The sequence below is a fragment of the Aquarana catesbeiana genome, linkage group LG07 (assembly GCF_042186555.1).
Source record: "Aquarana catesbeiana isolate 2022-GZ linkage group LG07, ASM4218655v1, whole genome shotgun sequence".
Taxonomy (NCBI): domain Eukaryota; kingdom Metazoa; phylum Chordata; class Amphibia; order Anura; family Ranidae; genus Aquarana; species Aquarana catesbeiana.
The window spans coordinates 172421106-172439099 of NC_133330.1; the positions used below are offsets into that span (position 1 = coordinate 172421106).

At 40.9% G+C, this 17994-nt stretch overlaps 1 protein-coding gene across 2 annotated transcripts in view; it reads right to left on the reverse strand.

Moving 5' to 3' along the window:
* Positions 1 to 17994, reverse strand: part of EDEM3 (ER degradation enhancing alpha-mannosidase like protein 3) — a 155992-nt gene that overhangs the window by 111501 nt on the left and 26497 nt on the right. For both annotated transcript variants that reach the window (XM_073592876.1, XM_073592878.1), the window contains exons 3-7: positions 11970 to 12070; positions 5513 to 5552; positions 5209 to 5321; positions 3263 to 3413; positions 1129 to 1263 (exon numbers count right to left, since the gene is read on the reverse strand). In XM_073592876.1, coding sequence (XP_073448977.1) covers positions 1129 to 1263; positions 3263 to 3413; positions 5209 to 5321; positions 5513 to 5552; positions 11970 to 12070 — 540 coding nt within the window. The remainder of the gene's footprint in view (positions 1 to 1128; positions 1264 to 3262; positions 3414 to 5208; positions 5322 to 5512; positions 5553 to 11969; positions 12071 to 17994) is intronic.

The following is a 17994-nucleotide window of genomic DNA, read 5'->3' on the forward strand; positions in this document are numbered from 1 at the left end:
TTAGTGGTATTTGATCACCTCTGCGATTTTTATTTTTTGCGCTACAAACAAAAAAAGACAGACAATTTTGAAAATAAAACAATATTCTCTACTTTCTGCTATACAGGCAGTCCCTGAGTTACAAACAGCCCACTTACAAACAACTCCTACTTACAAACGGAGGGAGAGAAAAGGAAGTGAGAGGAAATCTATCCCTAGGAAGGGAAATTCACTTCTGTAAGGGTTATTATGGGAAAAAGGTACCTCCACTGATGCTTTATCGCCAAAGCTTGTTTCCACAACAACCCATTTTCAAAATCCAATTGTCATTGGGACAGAAAGTGAGGTGAAATCTTCTGAACTGGGGCACAGACAGCAAAACACATATTACAGGGGTGATGATAACCCTTCCCTATGTTATCCAAAAAGCTTAAGAATAGTTTTTTGGCTGGAGCTACACTTAAAAAATTTACCTGTTCTGACTTACAAACAGATTCAACTTAAGAACAAACCTACAGTCCCTATCTTGTTTGTAACCCGGACTGCCTGTAATAAATAATTTATATATATATATATATATATATATATATATATATATATATATATATATATATATATATATATATATATATATATAACACACATACATACATATATACACACACATAACGCAATACGCATATATTGATTGGTTTGTGCAAAAGTTATAGCTTCTACAGCTTCTAGGGGTAAGTTTGTTTTCTTTTTATTCTTTTTACAAGTAATGTCAGTGATCTGCGATTTTTTTGCGGGACTGCAACATTGCTGCGGACAAAACTGCTAAAAAATGCACTGATCACTGTACAAATGGCACTGGCAGGGAATGGGTTACTAGTGGTGATCAAAGGGTTAAGTGTTCCCTAGGGAAGTGTAGGTGATCGCTAGGAACAGCTGATCTCTCTCTTCTCCCCTGTCAGAACAGGGAGCCACCTTGTTTACAAAGGCAGATCCTCATTCTGCTTCTTTCCCACAATCGCAGGTGGCCCGTGGATAGAGTCCGCTGGACCCGCGGGCGAGCTCCTGCAGCGCGCGCCCACAAAAGCCAGTGCACGAACAGTACGTCGATTCGCGCAGCCGAGTCACTTTGCCGCAGTATATATATAAGCATACCTCAAACACTGGTATTCCAGTAAAGCGACTGAGTGCAGCAAATTCAAGGATGAGGGTTCCTGCGCATGCAGTACATGTGTCAGTTTCTGTGCCCGTCCGTGCCTCTGGTCTTCTAATGCCAAACTTCAAATTCACCTTGCAGGAATGAGAGCACATTAAAAAACAACAAAGTAAGGGAAATACTTAAAAAATTCTAATACCTCCATGATGAGAGGAAAGTCCCCCCTTTAGGACCAGACCGCATTTTGCAGGTTTTTTTTTTTTTTTTTTTTAAAGCAGCTCTGCTCACAAAATGGGTCTCCAAATTTGCATATGCTTTTTTTCAAGATACAAAGATTATATTTGTTAAAAGGTTTTATGAAACTATGTGTGTCTTACTAGCAGGAGAAGACACATGGACAAAACATTTATAAAATGTAGGTTGTTTATTGTAAAACTTTCTAAAAATCAATACCGTTGCATAAAAAAAAAAAAAAAAAATTATATAATATATATGTGTGTGTGTGTGTGTGTATATTATAACATTTTATTCACACCATGTTCAAAGTAAAAAAATAAATAAATGAAAAGAAAAAAAATGACCCCAACCCAGCCCATTGCACATTCAAAAAAGTTCTAAACGGTTATGTTTTAAATACGACAGAAAGAACCTTATTCAATAAAGTAGTTCAAAGTGCAGCACAGTGGCACAGAGGACCAGGACAACACTTGCATGGAGTTTGCATGTTCTCCTTGTGCTTGTGATGGTTTCCTCTGGGTATTCTGGTTTCCTCCCACACTCCAAAGACATGCTGGTAGGTTATTATATTCCTGTGTAATCTGGCCCTAGTATGTTTGTTTATGTATGCAAGATAGTGACCTTAGAATATATGTTCCATGAGGGGCAGGGATTGATGTGAATATAAGCTCTGAAAAGATGGTTGGTGCAAAACAATATCTGTAAAAATTAAAAATACATGCAAAATGCACTTTGCATTGCACCGTTTGCCTAAATAAATAAACCTATAATGAGAAACAGTTAAAAATGGGAATGTCATTTTGATCAAAGTTCACACCACATGCAGTCCAGCGCATCAAAAATGCATGGAAAGTAAGTTATATGGTTTAAATGGCATAATTCACACCAGTGCTTGCATTTTCAGTGCATTCCAGAAACAAACAAAAAAAGTAGAACATGCTGCATTTTTCCTGCACTGGAACGCTGTAAAACGCATCAAAAGTGCACTGGAACACACATGTCCTTATTTAAAGCGGAGTTCCACCCAAAAGTGGAACTTCCATTTTAAGCACTCCTCACCCCCCTGACATGCCACATTTGGCATGTCATTTTTTTTGGGGGGGGGGGGGGTGGGTACTTAGTTTAGAGTGGGACTTCCTGTCCCACTTCCTTCTTCCTGCGCTTGGCCGTCTAGGTGACTCCTCCTCTCCCCCTAGGCGGCCCCTCCCTGCCAGCAATCTTCTGGGACACGTAATAGGTCCCACAAGATTGCCTGCCCACTAGCAGAGCGCAGTGCGACTCGCACATGCACAGTGCATGTCCGGCTGTGAAGCCGAAAGCTGTCATGACCGGGTGCCCACAGTGGCTATGATGGCGCCAGCAGAGAGGAGGGGGAGAGCAGTGAAGCCCTGGGTAGCCGCATTGCTGGACCATGGGACAGGTGAGTGTCTGTTTATTAAAAGTCAGCAGCTATACTTTTTGTAGCTGCTGACCTTTAATAAACTAAAAAATGTGTGGAACTCCACTTTAAAAAAGGTTAGTAAAAACGAAGGGCTAAATGCACTGGACTGCATAAAAAAAAGACACGCATGCAGAAAAGCATCTGGACTGCGTTTCTATGGCGTGAACTGGCCCTTACTGTTATTTAAGCAGCGCTCTAAAACTGGCAAATTAGAAAGTAAAAAAAGGAAACAAAAAATTATTATATATATATATATATATATATATATATATATATATATATATATATATATATATATATATCTCAACTGAAACATGCACACTTAGATAATAATGTTATCTATTAAAATACCATTGTTTACACCTCCCTAATGTGTTCAATGAAAATATGTGGACTTATTTTAACTAGTGCAGATGGATTAGCTATTATACAGTTTTCTGAATACTTAGACATACTCTTGGATAAGGAAGACCACTTGTAGTGTTGAAAGCTGGAAGGAGTTTGTAGCCAAGCTCTTTAGCCATATGCAGGAGTTCATCATTGTACCAAGTCATTTGTTCTTTTTCTTTCAGCATCAGAGCAACAGAGTGTCCACCAAGGAGACCACTGAAACGTAGGAATAAATACTGATCGGGTGCAACATAAAACAACAACAAATTTTCACCCAAGCCAGACAGGTTATAGTGAGGGGGGATGAAAACGAACCCACCTTTCCCTTTATTGATGTGCATGACCCTTCTGCGGCCTCAAAATATCAAACCTCCTATTTTGAGGGAATAATGATGAGTGAGACATGTGGTGTCTTAGTATTTTGTTTTAAGATGGCTCTACCGTGCTATGTTTAGTTGTGTTCGCTGTTGTCTATTATATGCACCACCATTCATCTGTGCATACAAGGAACTTTTAAGCTCTGTTCACACCTGGCACGATTGTGCCCGCAATTTCAAAACGTCCTATCAAATGACAAATACACAATGTGAATTTCAGATGGCATTTACTTCATTGGAACCTAAAAACGCTTTGCGGCTTTGGGGCTATAAATCGTGCTGCAATCGCGGCAAACTGCATCGCTTAATGCTTGCCGCTCAAAAAAGAATCAGGAGCTCATTTTGGGCGACAACCTTTGTGTGATGCAGATTGCAGCGCAACATTCACGGCAAGGCCACACTGCGTTTTTAGGTGGCATTGAAATGAAAGAAATCTGAAATTTGCGTTGTGCGATTTGTCATTTGATCGAGCGTTCTGAAATTGTGGGCAGAATTGCTCCGATTCTGCCCGCAATTGAAAACGCTGTGGTGTGAACGGAGCCTTACTAAGCTCCCATTCAGACCAGTGCGACTTATCATGCAACGTGACAGTTCCAAATCGTATGACAAGTCGCACCCCATTGTCAGCAATGGAACCGTGCATATCGCTGCGACTCAAAAAGGCTCCCGCACTACTTTTTACCAATTTCATTGCGACTTGCATAGACTTCTTTAAATAAAGTCGCAAGCCGTAATGAAATCGGCAGTGCAAATCACACTGATGTGGGGCTTTCAAATCGCACTGCAGTAGTGCGATTTCAAAGCCGCACTGGTGTGAATCAGGGCTCAAAGCTCAACTTGGCTCTGATTTTTGTTTACATTTAAGCTGGCCATTCCTAAAATAAATATATTTATTGTTTTCAGCAAAGCTTAAAACTTTATTTCCATTTAGTCAAAACATTGTTGATTACTGGGGATGATTTATGATAAAGTGGAACAAAGTGAAGTGAAATTGTGTAAAGCAACCAACTTCCAGTTTTTTTTTCTATTTGTTAGATAAAACATAAGGCCGCATTCACATCTCTGCATAGTGGGAACCTGTGTTCCTGCTCATATGTTTTGGGCATTTCCACTTATCGCATTTAGGGCAGCCTATTCAATTTAGTGGGTTTCCCTACACAGGCCAAAGAACCTTTTCGGGTGTGGAGCATTTTTTTCACTGCGTGCTCGCTACGTGATAAAATGCACATTTGCCAACCATGCTTGGGGTGCAATTAACAACCAATGGCACCGAAAGTGCGACAAACGTTTGTAGTATTTAGTATTTCAGAAACATGCAGCAAAACTGTGCGCTGTTGCTCATTCTAGAAACTCCAAGTGTGAATGGAGCCTAAGTGGTTGGAAATAAGGTGGATCTCTTTTGCATGCTGTTTAATGTACAGTAATTATTTCAAAACTAAAAGCCCAAATAAGCCAAAATGATATTTTGATTATAGATCACTAATCCTCTTCTATATCTTTACAAAATTTCAGAGCCAAAAATTTCCTGCCACAGTTCCAGAGCAGCTTGGAGGTTGCTCCCACTCATGCTGCATTCACGATAATATAAATTACATCAAATATTGCTGTAGAAAATCTTGGAAATATACACTTACCCCAAAACTCTAATGTTTGTTTCAAATACAGAAACCACAATATCATTATCCAAGTTAACGTCATGAATTACTTTTCGGACAGCATCTTCAAATTCTTGGGTTTTGTTTAGCACCTAAAAAAATAAAAAAATAAAAAATTATGGTGCTGAGAAATTCTGATATGCACATATGGTCCGTAGCTCTGAAATTTGACAAAAACACCACCCATACAACAGATACAGAAAAAAAAAATTAAAGAAAAAAAGAAAATCAGGACGTATTCTATCTGGAAACAGACCAAGATACAGACACATTGTAAACTTACCACTAGAGTATCCAAAGTATCAATTAAAGTAAGAGAAAATCTGCAAAATGAAAGAATAAAGAAGCCATTTATAAGGGTAATATAAAAAACACACAAATGCAAGCTTGTCTGTTCAATTTTAGAAATAAGGGAGCAGTTCAGCTCATATTGCTAAGGAATGACATGAAATAAGGGAAGATTAACTAAATCCCAGCAGAGACTAAACCCGGGTTCACACCTATGCGAATTAGATGTGCGTTTCCGCACATCTAATTCGCATAGCAGGAGAATGTGACTGGCTCCCTATGGAGCCGGTTCACATATCTCCGGGGCGGCTGCGGTGCGCACTGCACAAAAACGCTGTGCGTCTTTGGCTGCGTTTCAGGGCCGAATTCAGGCATAGAATCGGCCCTGATTCGTCCCTGAAACGGTGAACAGGGACGCACAGCGTTCCTGTGCGGTCCGCAGCGCATTATAGTGTGAACCCGGGCTTAGACAACTTTGTCTGCAGACCTATTGGAGACATAAATGTAACACTCAAAATAATTTATAGATAGGGATATTTGTAAAGCCAGCACGATAATATAGGGAAGGTTTAAGACCCCATTCACATCTGAGCAAATTGAAGCATATTTCCCAAAGAAGACTCGACATCACAATTCACATTATATTCAATTGTGCTTGTTCACCCGAGCATTGTCTTGCCTTGAAGCTTGTCACTCAAAAATGTACACGACTCCAGCAAACAAAAAACACACACACCACTCCAAAATGGCCTGAAACTTCTCAGACTAAAGTGTGAATGGAGGCCAAGAAGAAAAGAATAAAAAAAAAAAAAAAAACACATTAAACAATTTTATTCTGTTGGATAAAACTAAAGTGTTATTGCAGCACCTGTAACAAAGCAATTTGCAGGTGGATCACTTATCAGGTGTTTGACAAGTGGGGAGGAGTTAGGTCGCCTCCTCACTGACTGTTTTAACCCTGTAAAGGCCAAAACACTGTGGTGTAGATACATTCGCTTGAATGGGTCACGTCTGGTGGCAGTGTTGCCCACTGAATGTGTAAGAGGGAATTATTTTTGCATGTTTACACCCCAGTCTGGCTGCCTGTGCAGCTTAAGAGGGGGGTGGTAAAAATGTGACTACTGCCTGGTTTTACCACCCTCAAACCACATGTCTAAACAAGTCCTACAATGAATTTGGTAATTTCTCATCTCACACTTGGTTACTATATATTAAAAAGTACACTGCTTTCTAGAACACAAGGGTAAATCAGGATGATCACGTACAGTAGGAAAATTAAAGTATTTAGAGGAAGTGTTAGCGACTCACAGAAAAAGAAGGCCAGTCCTGTGTCTGAGCACCCAAAGAAATTCACCAAGTTGGGCGAGGATGTGTGGTTGGCAAAACTCAAAAGGCAGCAGCCCTAGATGTCACTACTACTGCTAAAAGCCTAGAGAGTAGCCCATCCAGTTGGGGTGATAAGGGTATTTCAGGAAAGCCTAGGCAGTTGGTGGTAAATGGGGATGTTATATTTAGAAGAACTGATAGTTTGTGACCAGGATCGCCTCAGTCAAAAGGTTTGATAAATTGGGTGGGACTGGTTATGACCCAGCTGTCTTGGCCTCATTGCTGGGACCAATGACCGAATACATGGAGATAATCCATAAAATGAAATTTAAAGAACTAAGCTGCAAGTTGAAAGGAATAAAAACTAAAAGGTAAAAAATAAATAAATATAAAAATAAAGAGAAGAGGAGGTTCAGCAAGAATAAACCTGGTTGTAAATACGCTTTAAAAAACAAAAAAAAAACAAAACAAAAAAAAAACACAAAAAAATTACTTTAACTGGAGTAATGGCACTACTGGAATAATAATAGGGTGAAAAACTATAAACCTATTACAAGACAATTTTATGGTACAATTTATAGAAGTCCCAACTATAAATGATGCCCTGCTGAACCTGTTGATCTAAAACATTGAGAAGTGCATTACTAATTTTCATCCAACATCTGGGTAGCAGTGACTAGAATATGATCTCATTTAATGTTAGATGTAAACAACAAGCACATACTGGAAAGATAGAAACACTTCAAAGTCAATACATTTTAATATGGCAAATTTTCTAGGGCTGAGGGCTGCTGTCCAAGAACACAGAAAAGAAAACGGGAATGTTTTAAAATCAGAATCAAAAAAGAGTTTTTCTTTTTTTTATAAAACTGGGCATACACAGTTTTTTATTGTTCAACCAGCGGTCTGAACAAACACAACAGATCCCCACATCAACATAAGCGATCTTAATGCAGGGATCTTTCCAGTTGTGCTATTGTATCCTGACAGGGGGAGATTAGGTTTGTATGTACCTGGCTTACTGAAGTCCTCGAGAGGAAATCCTATACTAACAATCCGATGTTAGTACAGTGATCCCCCCACTGAACTATTGTGTTCTGACAGGGAGAAGCCCACACACACACACACACACACACACACACACACACACACACACACACATTAGTGCTCTCAGCCATTGTCAGAACACTGATCGGATGCTGGTCGGCAGACCTTTTCTTGTCATGCACCTTCAACAGAAGCTGGACGTTCGACCGGCTTCTGTCAGACCAGCTGCCGTACACACAGGCTAAATGTCAGCCGGTTTCTATTGAAACAGCTGATACCACCCAATATTAGTTCCATGTGTATGGGGCTTTAGAAAAAGGAGTGGCAGTGGATATAGTATAAAGAAAAAATTACTTTTGCGCTACTATGGATAAGTAAATGCAATAAGTGATATATAAATCAATATATACGAATATAAATGCAGCAAAATCTATAGTGTACCACAAATCACTAATCAGTAGAAATAAAAATAAAGTGATTTTGCGCAAATTTTAATAATAAGTAAATCGTGTCAAATTCATACGTTTAAGTACATCTGGGGATGAAGTTGTGTGAAACAACGTAACTCGTAGGGATTGGCCAGATAGGGCCGCGACCGGAAGTGACGTGAGAAGGCGAGGAACAATGCCGAATTTGTGCCCTGTGATTTTAAACTTTGCCTTGTGTAAGAGTATATGCTTTTTAATAAACACGTTTTTTAAATCACTTAATATACTGCACTATCGGAGGTCCCTTCTTCTTTCTGTCCCCTCTCCTTTGAGGTACCGCCCCACACTACACAAGTACAGATCGCAATCATTGGAAAGACAACAGAGTTGTATTACATCATCCAGAGGAGGCACGATCAGAACACAGAGAAACTAAAGGATCCCCCCGGTGGAGACGGCGGGTACTGCATGTTACAGCCAGCATCGAGGAAACAGAGCTGGAATATATCAATCAGAGGAGGTATGACCACGATGTAAGAAAACTAAAGGATCCACCCAGCGGTGACGGCGGGTACTGCATGTCATAGCCAGAATTAAAGTGGAGTTCCATCCACTTTTACAACTCTTTAGCATCCCTCACTAAACTGTGCACTGTAAACGAATTGGATATTTTTTAAATTTTTTTTTCTCAGCACCTACTGTATATCTGCTGTATTCATTTTTCACTTCCTCCTCCCTGGCCGCGGCCCATCGCATCATTTCCTGTTTGCAATGCCTTCTGGGAAGGGGTGGCAACTTCCTCTTACACTGCCGTTGCTATGGAAACCTGACCTGAAACCTATTACACTGCTTGTGCTGCACTGAGCATGTGCGAGATCTGCAAGGATGAGATCCAGGAAGAAATACAGTCTGGCTTCAGATGCCCACACTAGATGGCCACGGTCTGCTGTAAGTTTATAAAATAACAAGCTACTGCTATAAACTAACAAAACAGACCTTAGTTTACAGACTAACTTTACTAGAATACATTAAGCATGTGTATTATAGGGGTATTTTTATTTAAAAAGTATAATTTCGGCCGGAACACCACTTTAAGGTAAGGGTCCTGTGAGACCTGACAGCTAAAAGGAGCCACAATAGGAATATTGAGAACAACTACTTATACCTGGTCTAATACACACAGAACTTGATAATCTTCCATCCAAAACTATCCTTTGGACTTCCTATTATTGTTCCCTAATTTTGTCTAGGTTTTATATCATTTAAAGTGAACCTGCATTGAGCACAGTCACATAAGGTTATTTATACTTCACCTATATATATTATTTCTTCACTAAGTTATATTTATTTACTCATCACTGTCATTAATTTATGAACAACACTGATTTTATATAAGGATACTATTACCGCAAAAAAATTTTTTTCATTTTCTTATTGTAGATAGACACTGGATGCATCACTTGTTTTAATTTTTACAGCAACAACTAATTACTCTCCTGAAATACTTAAACGTATGAATTTGACACGATTTACTTCACGATTTACTTATTAATATTTGCGCGAAATCACTTTATTTATTTTTATTAGTGGATATAGTATATTTGCATTTTGAAAAAAGCATTTGAAAGAGTTATCCACAACTGATAGAAAACGGAACAAGAGACAGTATTCAGAGAGTAGTGGTTAATAATTTATACTCTGAATGGTCTAAGGTTATCAGTGATGTACTGCAAGGTTCAGTGTTGGGATCCTTACTTTTTAACCCATTTATAAATGATATAGGATCTGGTATTAAAATTACCATTCAGTGTTTGCAGATGATACAAAGCTATGAAGTGGAATAACGTTCATACAGGATGTCTCTAACTTACAAGCTGACCTCAGTGCCCTGTTTAATTGGGTAACTATGTGGCAAATGAGGATTCAGGTTGATAAATGTAAAGTTGTGCTTTTGGGGGCTAAAAACACGCATCATACTTTACATTATGGGAGGAGAACAGCTGGGGGGGGGGGGGAGATCAACGGTAGAGAGGTATTTAGGTGTTCGGCATTATTTTTTTATGTATTTTTTTTTAACAAACAGGATACTGCACAAATGGAATTGCATAGAGCGGCCTTGACATTCCTCTTGGGTCCCTCATTGGCGCTCCTGGCTCCTCCACTTCTCAGTGAGCCACCATAAGAAGTTGTTTCCCATGACGGCACACCTGCGGGCTCGGGCCCCACGGCTTGGGCATTAAACACAGCTGGATGTGGAATTGTTTTTTATATTAAACTACTGTAATGTAAAAGGGAGAAGGCCAGCAGTGTTAGCCAAGAAGCCATATGGCTGCCAATCTCACAGTGTGAGCTTATAGGCAGGAGAAGAGTCATAACTTCAGTCATGTAAGAAACGTCCCTTGTCCAATCAACAGACTGGGGGGGCTGCAACACAATGACCAGACACTATTGTTTAAATGGAATGGAGAAAAGTGAGGTTGTGGACCTGGCTCTGCTGTCTGGCAGGAATCTTATCACAAGTCAATCAAACAGAATCTCTTGGAAGGTAAACAGTTCATACACACTATATTGTCAAAAGTATTGAGACACCTGCCTTTACACGCACATGAACTTTAATGGAATCCCAGTCTTGGTCCGGAGGGTTCAATATTGAGTTGGCCCACCCTTTGCAGAGAGAACAGCTTCAACTCTTCTGGGAAGGCTTTCCACAAGGTTTAGGAGTGTGTCTATGGGAATGTTTGACCATTCTTCCAGAAGTGCATTTGTGAGGTCAGGCATGGATGTTGGATGAGAAGGCCTGGCTCGCAGTCTCCACTCTAATTCATCCCAAAGGTGTTCTATTAGGTTGAGGTCAGTACTTTGTGCAGGCCAGTCAAGTTCTTCCACCCCAAACTCACTCATCCATGTTTTATGAACCTTGCTGGCCTGCACAGAGTCCTGACCTCAACTGACAGAACACCTTTGAGATGAATTAGAGTGGAGACTGCGAGCCAGGGTGGGCCAACTCAATATTGAACCCTAGGGACTAAGACTGGAATGCCATTAAAGTTAATGTGCGTGGAAAGCATTGTTAAATTTTGTCGACTAAAACATTTTCATTGACTAAATTAATACTATTTTAGGCTGCTAAAAAATATGAATAAAACACTGGTTTGTAGTGCATGTTCACACCTGAATACCAAATATAATAACAAATTAGATTTTTCACTCCAGCAGTATATAATGAGTTTGAAAATTGTAAAGAAATGCTTAAATAATGCATTACAATTTAACTAAACAAATGATTTTAGTCGACTAAAATGTACTGGAGATTTAGTCGACTAAATACAACTAAAACAATTGCAGAAGACTAAAAATGGGACTAAAACTAAAATGCCATTTTAGTCAAAAGACTAAATCAAAATTTGCTGCCAAAATTAACACTGGCGTAAAGGCAAGCTGTGTATTAGGTTGTCTGACTTATCATTCTTGTTTCCCTAAGAGTAAGGCTATGGCAAGCAAACTGGATTGCTTTAAAATTTAAACTGGAACAGCAAGCGTTCTTTAAAGTTTAACTCCAGACAGATGCTGAGAGGAAAAAAAAAATGCAAGCCACAGTTTAATATAGTTATGCATGCAGTGAAAATATGTTAAAATATTAGGGAGTCTTACTTTCCCAACGCATCATCTACATCTCCTCTGCTTGGTTCTTGCCCACGTATTCGGCCACGGCACGTCAAAGGCATCAGTTCATCAGCAGGATATGCATGTTGCTAGTTAGTAAGCAGAACATATTGTTAAACAAAACCTTTTAAAAACAAAAAGAAGGCAAAAAAGCCAGTTATGACTGCATAGCCACAAGGGTTTAAAATAAACCACTCTGGGTAAAATGTGTGTATATTAAAGCGGAGGTCTGCCCAACACTGCAAAAATTAAAAGCCAGCAGCTACACATACTGCAGCTTTTGACTTATAATAATAGGACACTAACCTGTCCTAGAGTCCAGCAATGTCAGCACTGTAGAAGATGTTTCCATCAGCTGTCGGGTGCTGCTGCCACCATTGCCGTTAAGAGAACCATTACAGCTTCACGCTGGGTCCCTATTGCGTATGCGCAAGGAGCCGCTGCACTCTCCCACTGGCCAGGAGGCATAAAAAGGAGGAGGGAGCCGAGCTGCCGACGGGTGACAAATGAGCGGAAATTCCACTTTTGTGTGGAACTCCGCTTTAACCACAAAAAATAAAAATGTTTTAAGTCCTACAGAATATTGCATTTACTACCATCTTTTGAAAGGACTTTACTGTGAAAAAATGTACTACAGTATCTCACAAAAGGCGAGTACACGCCTCATTTTTGAAAATATTTTATTATATCTTTTCATGTAACACTACTGAAGAAATGACACTTTGCTACAATGTAAAGGCATATAAAGCTTTTATAACAGGAGTAAATCTGCTGTCCCCTCAAAATAACTCACACAGCCATTAATGTCTAAACCGCTGGCAACAAAAGTGAGTACACCCCTAAGTGAAAATGTCCAAATTGGACCCAAATTGTCAATATTTTGTGAGGCCACCATTATTTTCCAGCACTGCCTTAACCCTCTTGGGCATGGAGTTCACCAGAGCTTCACAGGTTGCCACTGGAGTCCTCTTCCACTCCTCCATGACGACATCATGGAGCTGGTGGATGTTAGAGACCTTGAACTCCTCTACCTTCCATTTGAATATGCCCCACAGATGCTCAATAGGGTTTAGGTCTGGAGACATGCTTGGCCAGTCCATCACCTTTACCCTCAGCTTCTTTAGCAAGGCAGTGGTTGTCTTTGGAGGCGTGTTTGGAGTCGTTATGTTGGAATACTACCCTCCGGCCCAGTCTCTGAAGGGAGGGGTGTCCTAATCTGCTTCAGTATGTCACAGTACATGTTGGCATTCATGGTTCCCTCAATGAACTGTAGCTCCCCGATGCCGGTGGCACTCATGCAGCCCCAGACCATGACACTCCCACCACCATGCTTGACTGTAGGCAAGACACACTTGTCTTTGTACTCCTCACCTGGTTGCCGCCACACACGCTTGACACCATCTGAACCAAATAAAATTATCTTGGTCTTATCAGACCGTAGGACATGGTTCCAGTAATTCATGTCCGTGGTCTGCTTGTCTTCAGCAAAATGTTTGCAGGCTTTCTTTCATCTTTAGAAGAGGCTTCCTTCTGGGACGACAGCCATCCAGACCAATTTGATGCAGTGTGCGGCGTATGGTCTGAGCAACTGACAGGCTGACCCCTCACCCCTTCAACCTCTGCAGCAATGCTGGCAGCACTCATATGTCTATTTCCCAAAGACAACTTCTGGATGTGACGCTGAGCATGTGCACTCAAATTCTTTGGTGGACCATGGTGAGGCCTGTTCTGAGTGGAACCTATCCAGCTGAACAGCTGTATATTCTTGGCAATGTGCTGCAGCTCAGTTTCAGGGTCTTGGCAATTTTCTTATAGCCTAGGCCATCTTTATGTAGAGCAACAATTCTTTTCTTCAGATCCTCAGAGAGTTCTTTGCCATGAGGTGCCATGTTGAATTTCCAGTGACCAGTACGAGAGAGTGAGAGCGATAACACCAAATTTAAATACACCTGCTCCCCATTCACACCTGAGACCTTGTAACACTAACGAGTCACATGACACCAGGGAGGGGAAAAAGGCTAATTGGGCCCAATTTGGACATTTTCACTAAGGGGTGTACTCACTTTTGTTGCCAGCGGTTTAGACATTAATGGCTGTGTGTTGAGTTATTTTGAGGGGACAGCAAATTTACACTGTTATACAAGCTGTACACTCACTACTTTACATTATAGCAAAGTGTCATTTCTTATAGTTATCACATGAAAACATAATAAAATATTTACAAAAATGTGAGGGGTGTACTCACTTTTGTGAGATACTGTATATATCAAGGGCTTTGTCAGAATCAAATTTTAAAGGTGGTCCTATTTTTCACTAGAACTACTATTCACGTCTAACAATTGCTCTTTCTCCTTTAATAAATATTGCAGTAAAATATTCTACATCAATTTTCCAAAATAACAATACATTTTCATGCGACTATTGCTAGGCTGAACATGTGACTAATTACTGCAACTCCTATAACAGGTTATCAGAAGAATTGTGATGCTGCATCCTATCAGTTATAAAGTTAGTATTTATCACAATGCTTTTTTAACATTGTAACAATTACATTTTTAAATGTGCTAAAATAACACATACATGCTACAGCGACAGAACTGTGTGCGGAACAACTTTGAGGACCAGCCAAGAGCAGCTGTCAGTCAGCGGCTCTCTTCTCTGCCCCTCCAACGCTCACTGGAGTGCTGGGCTGTGGAGGGGACGGAAGGGGGTGGCTCAAGCTCGCAACAGCTGCCGTTCTAGGCTTCTGAGTGAATCCCAACCATATGGTCAGGATCTTTCCCAAACCTGGACTGGCTAAGTGACAGACAATAGCATACATTAGCCCGCTGTTGGCTGAAAAAGGATCACAGGAATGCAGAACAAAATGCAGTCCTGTTTTGCAGTCTTGGATGGTTTTTCCAACGGAATTCCGCTCAAGCTTGGCTTGCATACACACGGTCACACAAAAGTTCTCTGAACTTTCAACCATCAAAAACGCGGTGACATACAACACGACAACGAGCCGGGAAAATGAAGTTTAATACTTCCGAGCATGCGTCCCCAATGCTTCCGAGCATAGGTCCCCTGAACTTCAAACTTGGTAGTTAAGGGTTCCTAGATGCCTCCTAGCTGCAGCCAAAATTTGGGGTCTCTGGACCCAAAGGGTCCCGAAATGAGATTGCTGCAGATGGACACAGTTGACCGACTTTGGGGCCCTGTATCTCGGGGCCACTTGGTGCTAGGAACCCCAAATTTGGTGTGCAAACCCAGTGGAACTAGCACTACAACATATCCTGAGGTTCCTAGCACCAAGTGGCCCCGAAATACGGGGCCCCAAATTCAGTTCTGAAAATGTCAAGCACTTTTCTGCAGCAGAGAATGCCATTTTCCGAACCGACCTTGGGGCCCCGTATCTCAGGGCCACTTGGTGCTAGGAACCTCAGCTTTGGATATATGTTATAGTGCTAGTTCCACTGGGTATGCACACCAAATTTGGGGTTCCTAGCATCAAGTGGTCCCAAGCTACAGGGCCCCAAAGTCGGTTCGGAAAATGTCACTCTGCTGCAGAAAAGTGCTTGACTCGAGTATGAGCCGAGGGGGGCATTTTCAGCACAAAAAAAAAAAAAAATGTGCTAAAAACTCGGCTTATACTCGAGTATATATGGTAGGTCTCATTTGTAAATTTAAAAATATACTAAAATGTAATAAAATTGAAAAATAAAGTTTCAGAAGATAGATTAATACAGGTATTTGAGCTGTTCTGCCTGGCAAAGAATTTGCATTCTTGTCCACGAATCTCTAAGATTTACACATCTCTGCCACACAGCACAACTAGACCTTGTCCCCCAGCCTGTGACTGAGCATTGATGGAGAAGCGGCAGACTGATGAGCTCATCTCCCTGTCACTCTACTCTCCTTCTGTCAGTATGCTCCTTGTGCTGCCATTCCTTCTCCCTGTCTAAAAATTCTCCCAGAGTGCAGCTGTACATGGGATTCCAAAAGGCTGATACCAAGTTAAAAAGTTTACTTCCATTGTTTAACCACTTCCCTACCACACATAGTCAAATGATGTCCTTGACTTTGTGCGGTGATATCTGAATGATGCCTGCAGCTAAGCTAGAGGCATAATTCAGATATCATTATTTCCAGCCGGCGATTCTGTGCACCATAAGAATGATCATAGCAGCATCCGGTGCTTCTCCGGGCTCTCCCGTGCCATCAGGGACCCGGAGAAAGAATCTACGATAGAGATGACTGGTGACCAGATGGTCACCAGTCATCTCTATGACCATCGGAGGACCCGGCGCGATGTTATGACGTCACGCCCGGGTTCCCGGATGTCAACAAAGCCACGATCATGGCTGTCAGCATAAGATCGGTGAATTTTTTTTCACCGATCTCATGCTTTCCAGCCTGGAGGAGAGATGTGGGGTCTTATTGACCACGCATCTCTCCATAAAGAGGACCCGTCACATAGATTCCTATTGCAAGGGATGTTTACATTCCTTGTAATAGGAATAAAAGTGGTCAAAAAAACAAAAAAATAAATAAAAAAAAGTGTAAATATAAAAATAATATATAAAGTGTTGAATCCAGGGGGCGCTATTGTGATGTGAAGTGTGCCAGCTGCTCAAACTAGATAAACCAGCCCGCTATAATTCATGTGTCTATATAAATGTTCACTTCCTGAAGACGTAAATAACGAAAACGTACGTTGAGTCGGTACCTGGTCACGTTTCCTTTGCCTACGCACTATCCGGTCTGGCTGGTTGTCGATCTAAGTCGGTGGAACGCACGCCATCCACGGAGGTGGAGCAGAGACTACTACACACAGCACATTTCTGAGAAGCCAGCAGCCCCAGTGCCAGGTAGGCACTTTTAAATGTAAGAGGCCATTTGGCCACCTTTTTTATGATCGAATTTTATCAATAAATAAGACAGTATTATGCTATGGATGTTCCCTTGTATATCCTGCCTGTGCCTTTGAGGAAGAGGATCTCTATTTTATCCATCCCATCCATGTGAGCAGGCACTATCCTGCACAAACGTAATTTGACTGTCTTTCCTAGGAAAAAGAGGTCAGATAGATCTGGTAAGCAGATCATTTATCTATTCCACTTGCGGTGAATGTTAACTCTCCTAGGTGTCCTTTTATGAAGCAGTGAAATCTATTCACTGCTTCGTTCTCTGGCATTCACAGTTCACCTTTGGAGGAGTGAAGCGATCTACAAACGCTTCCAACAGTGGAGAACGGCCCCTGATACTGGAATCTCATGAGACATAACGAGATTACAGTACCAGAAATTCACCAAAACACAGACATGTCAGTTTATTAAGCAGTGATAAATTATCACTCAATACACTGACCGACGGTGTGGTTAATGTTAAAAAAAATAAGGAGTCCCCCTATATATATATATATATATATATATATATATATATATATATATACACATATACATACACACACACACACACACACACACACACATAAATATGACAGGGGGACAGGACATGGTTACAGTGTTCGGAGGTCTGAACGAGGTACAAGTTAAAAATCATCTTCTTTCTTCCTCAGATCCCCCGGGATTCTCTCTTCACTCCCCGATTCTCCACCACTGAGCTGGTAAATCGTGCAGTGTGAATTCTGACACAGATCGCCAGTGAAGCGCTGAGATTGCAGCTTCATAAACTGGCCGTTTCTGTGTCAGTCAATAAGGATTCTTCATGTGCAGAGATCATCGGCGGGAGAACAAGTTCAAACACTTCTCCCCTCGATTATCACTGTTTCATAAACTGTTTATGGACTGTGATCAGCGGCGATCCTGGGGATCACATAAACGGACACCCTAGCCTGGTGGAGGATTCAATATATCTCTATTGGAAAACACTGTTCTTATCGGAGGACTGAATTGTGTCATATGTTTTCACATCTTTATGGCGTTGTGGACTGTTTTGTGCCTTCAACTCACACCACCAACTGTGTTCACTCAAAAACACTACTCACATTTATTTGCTGTATAGGTATTCA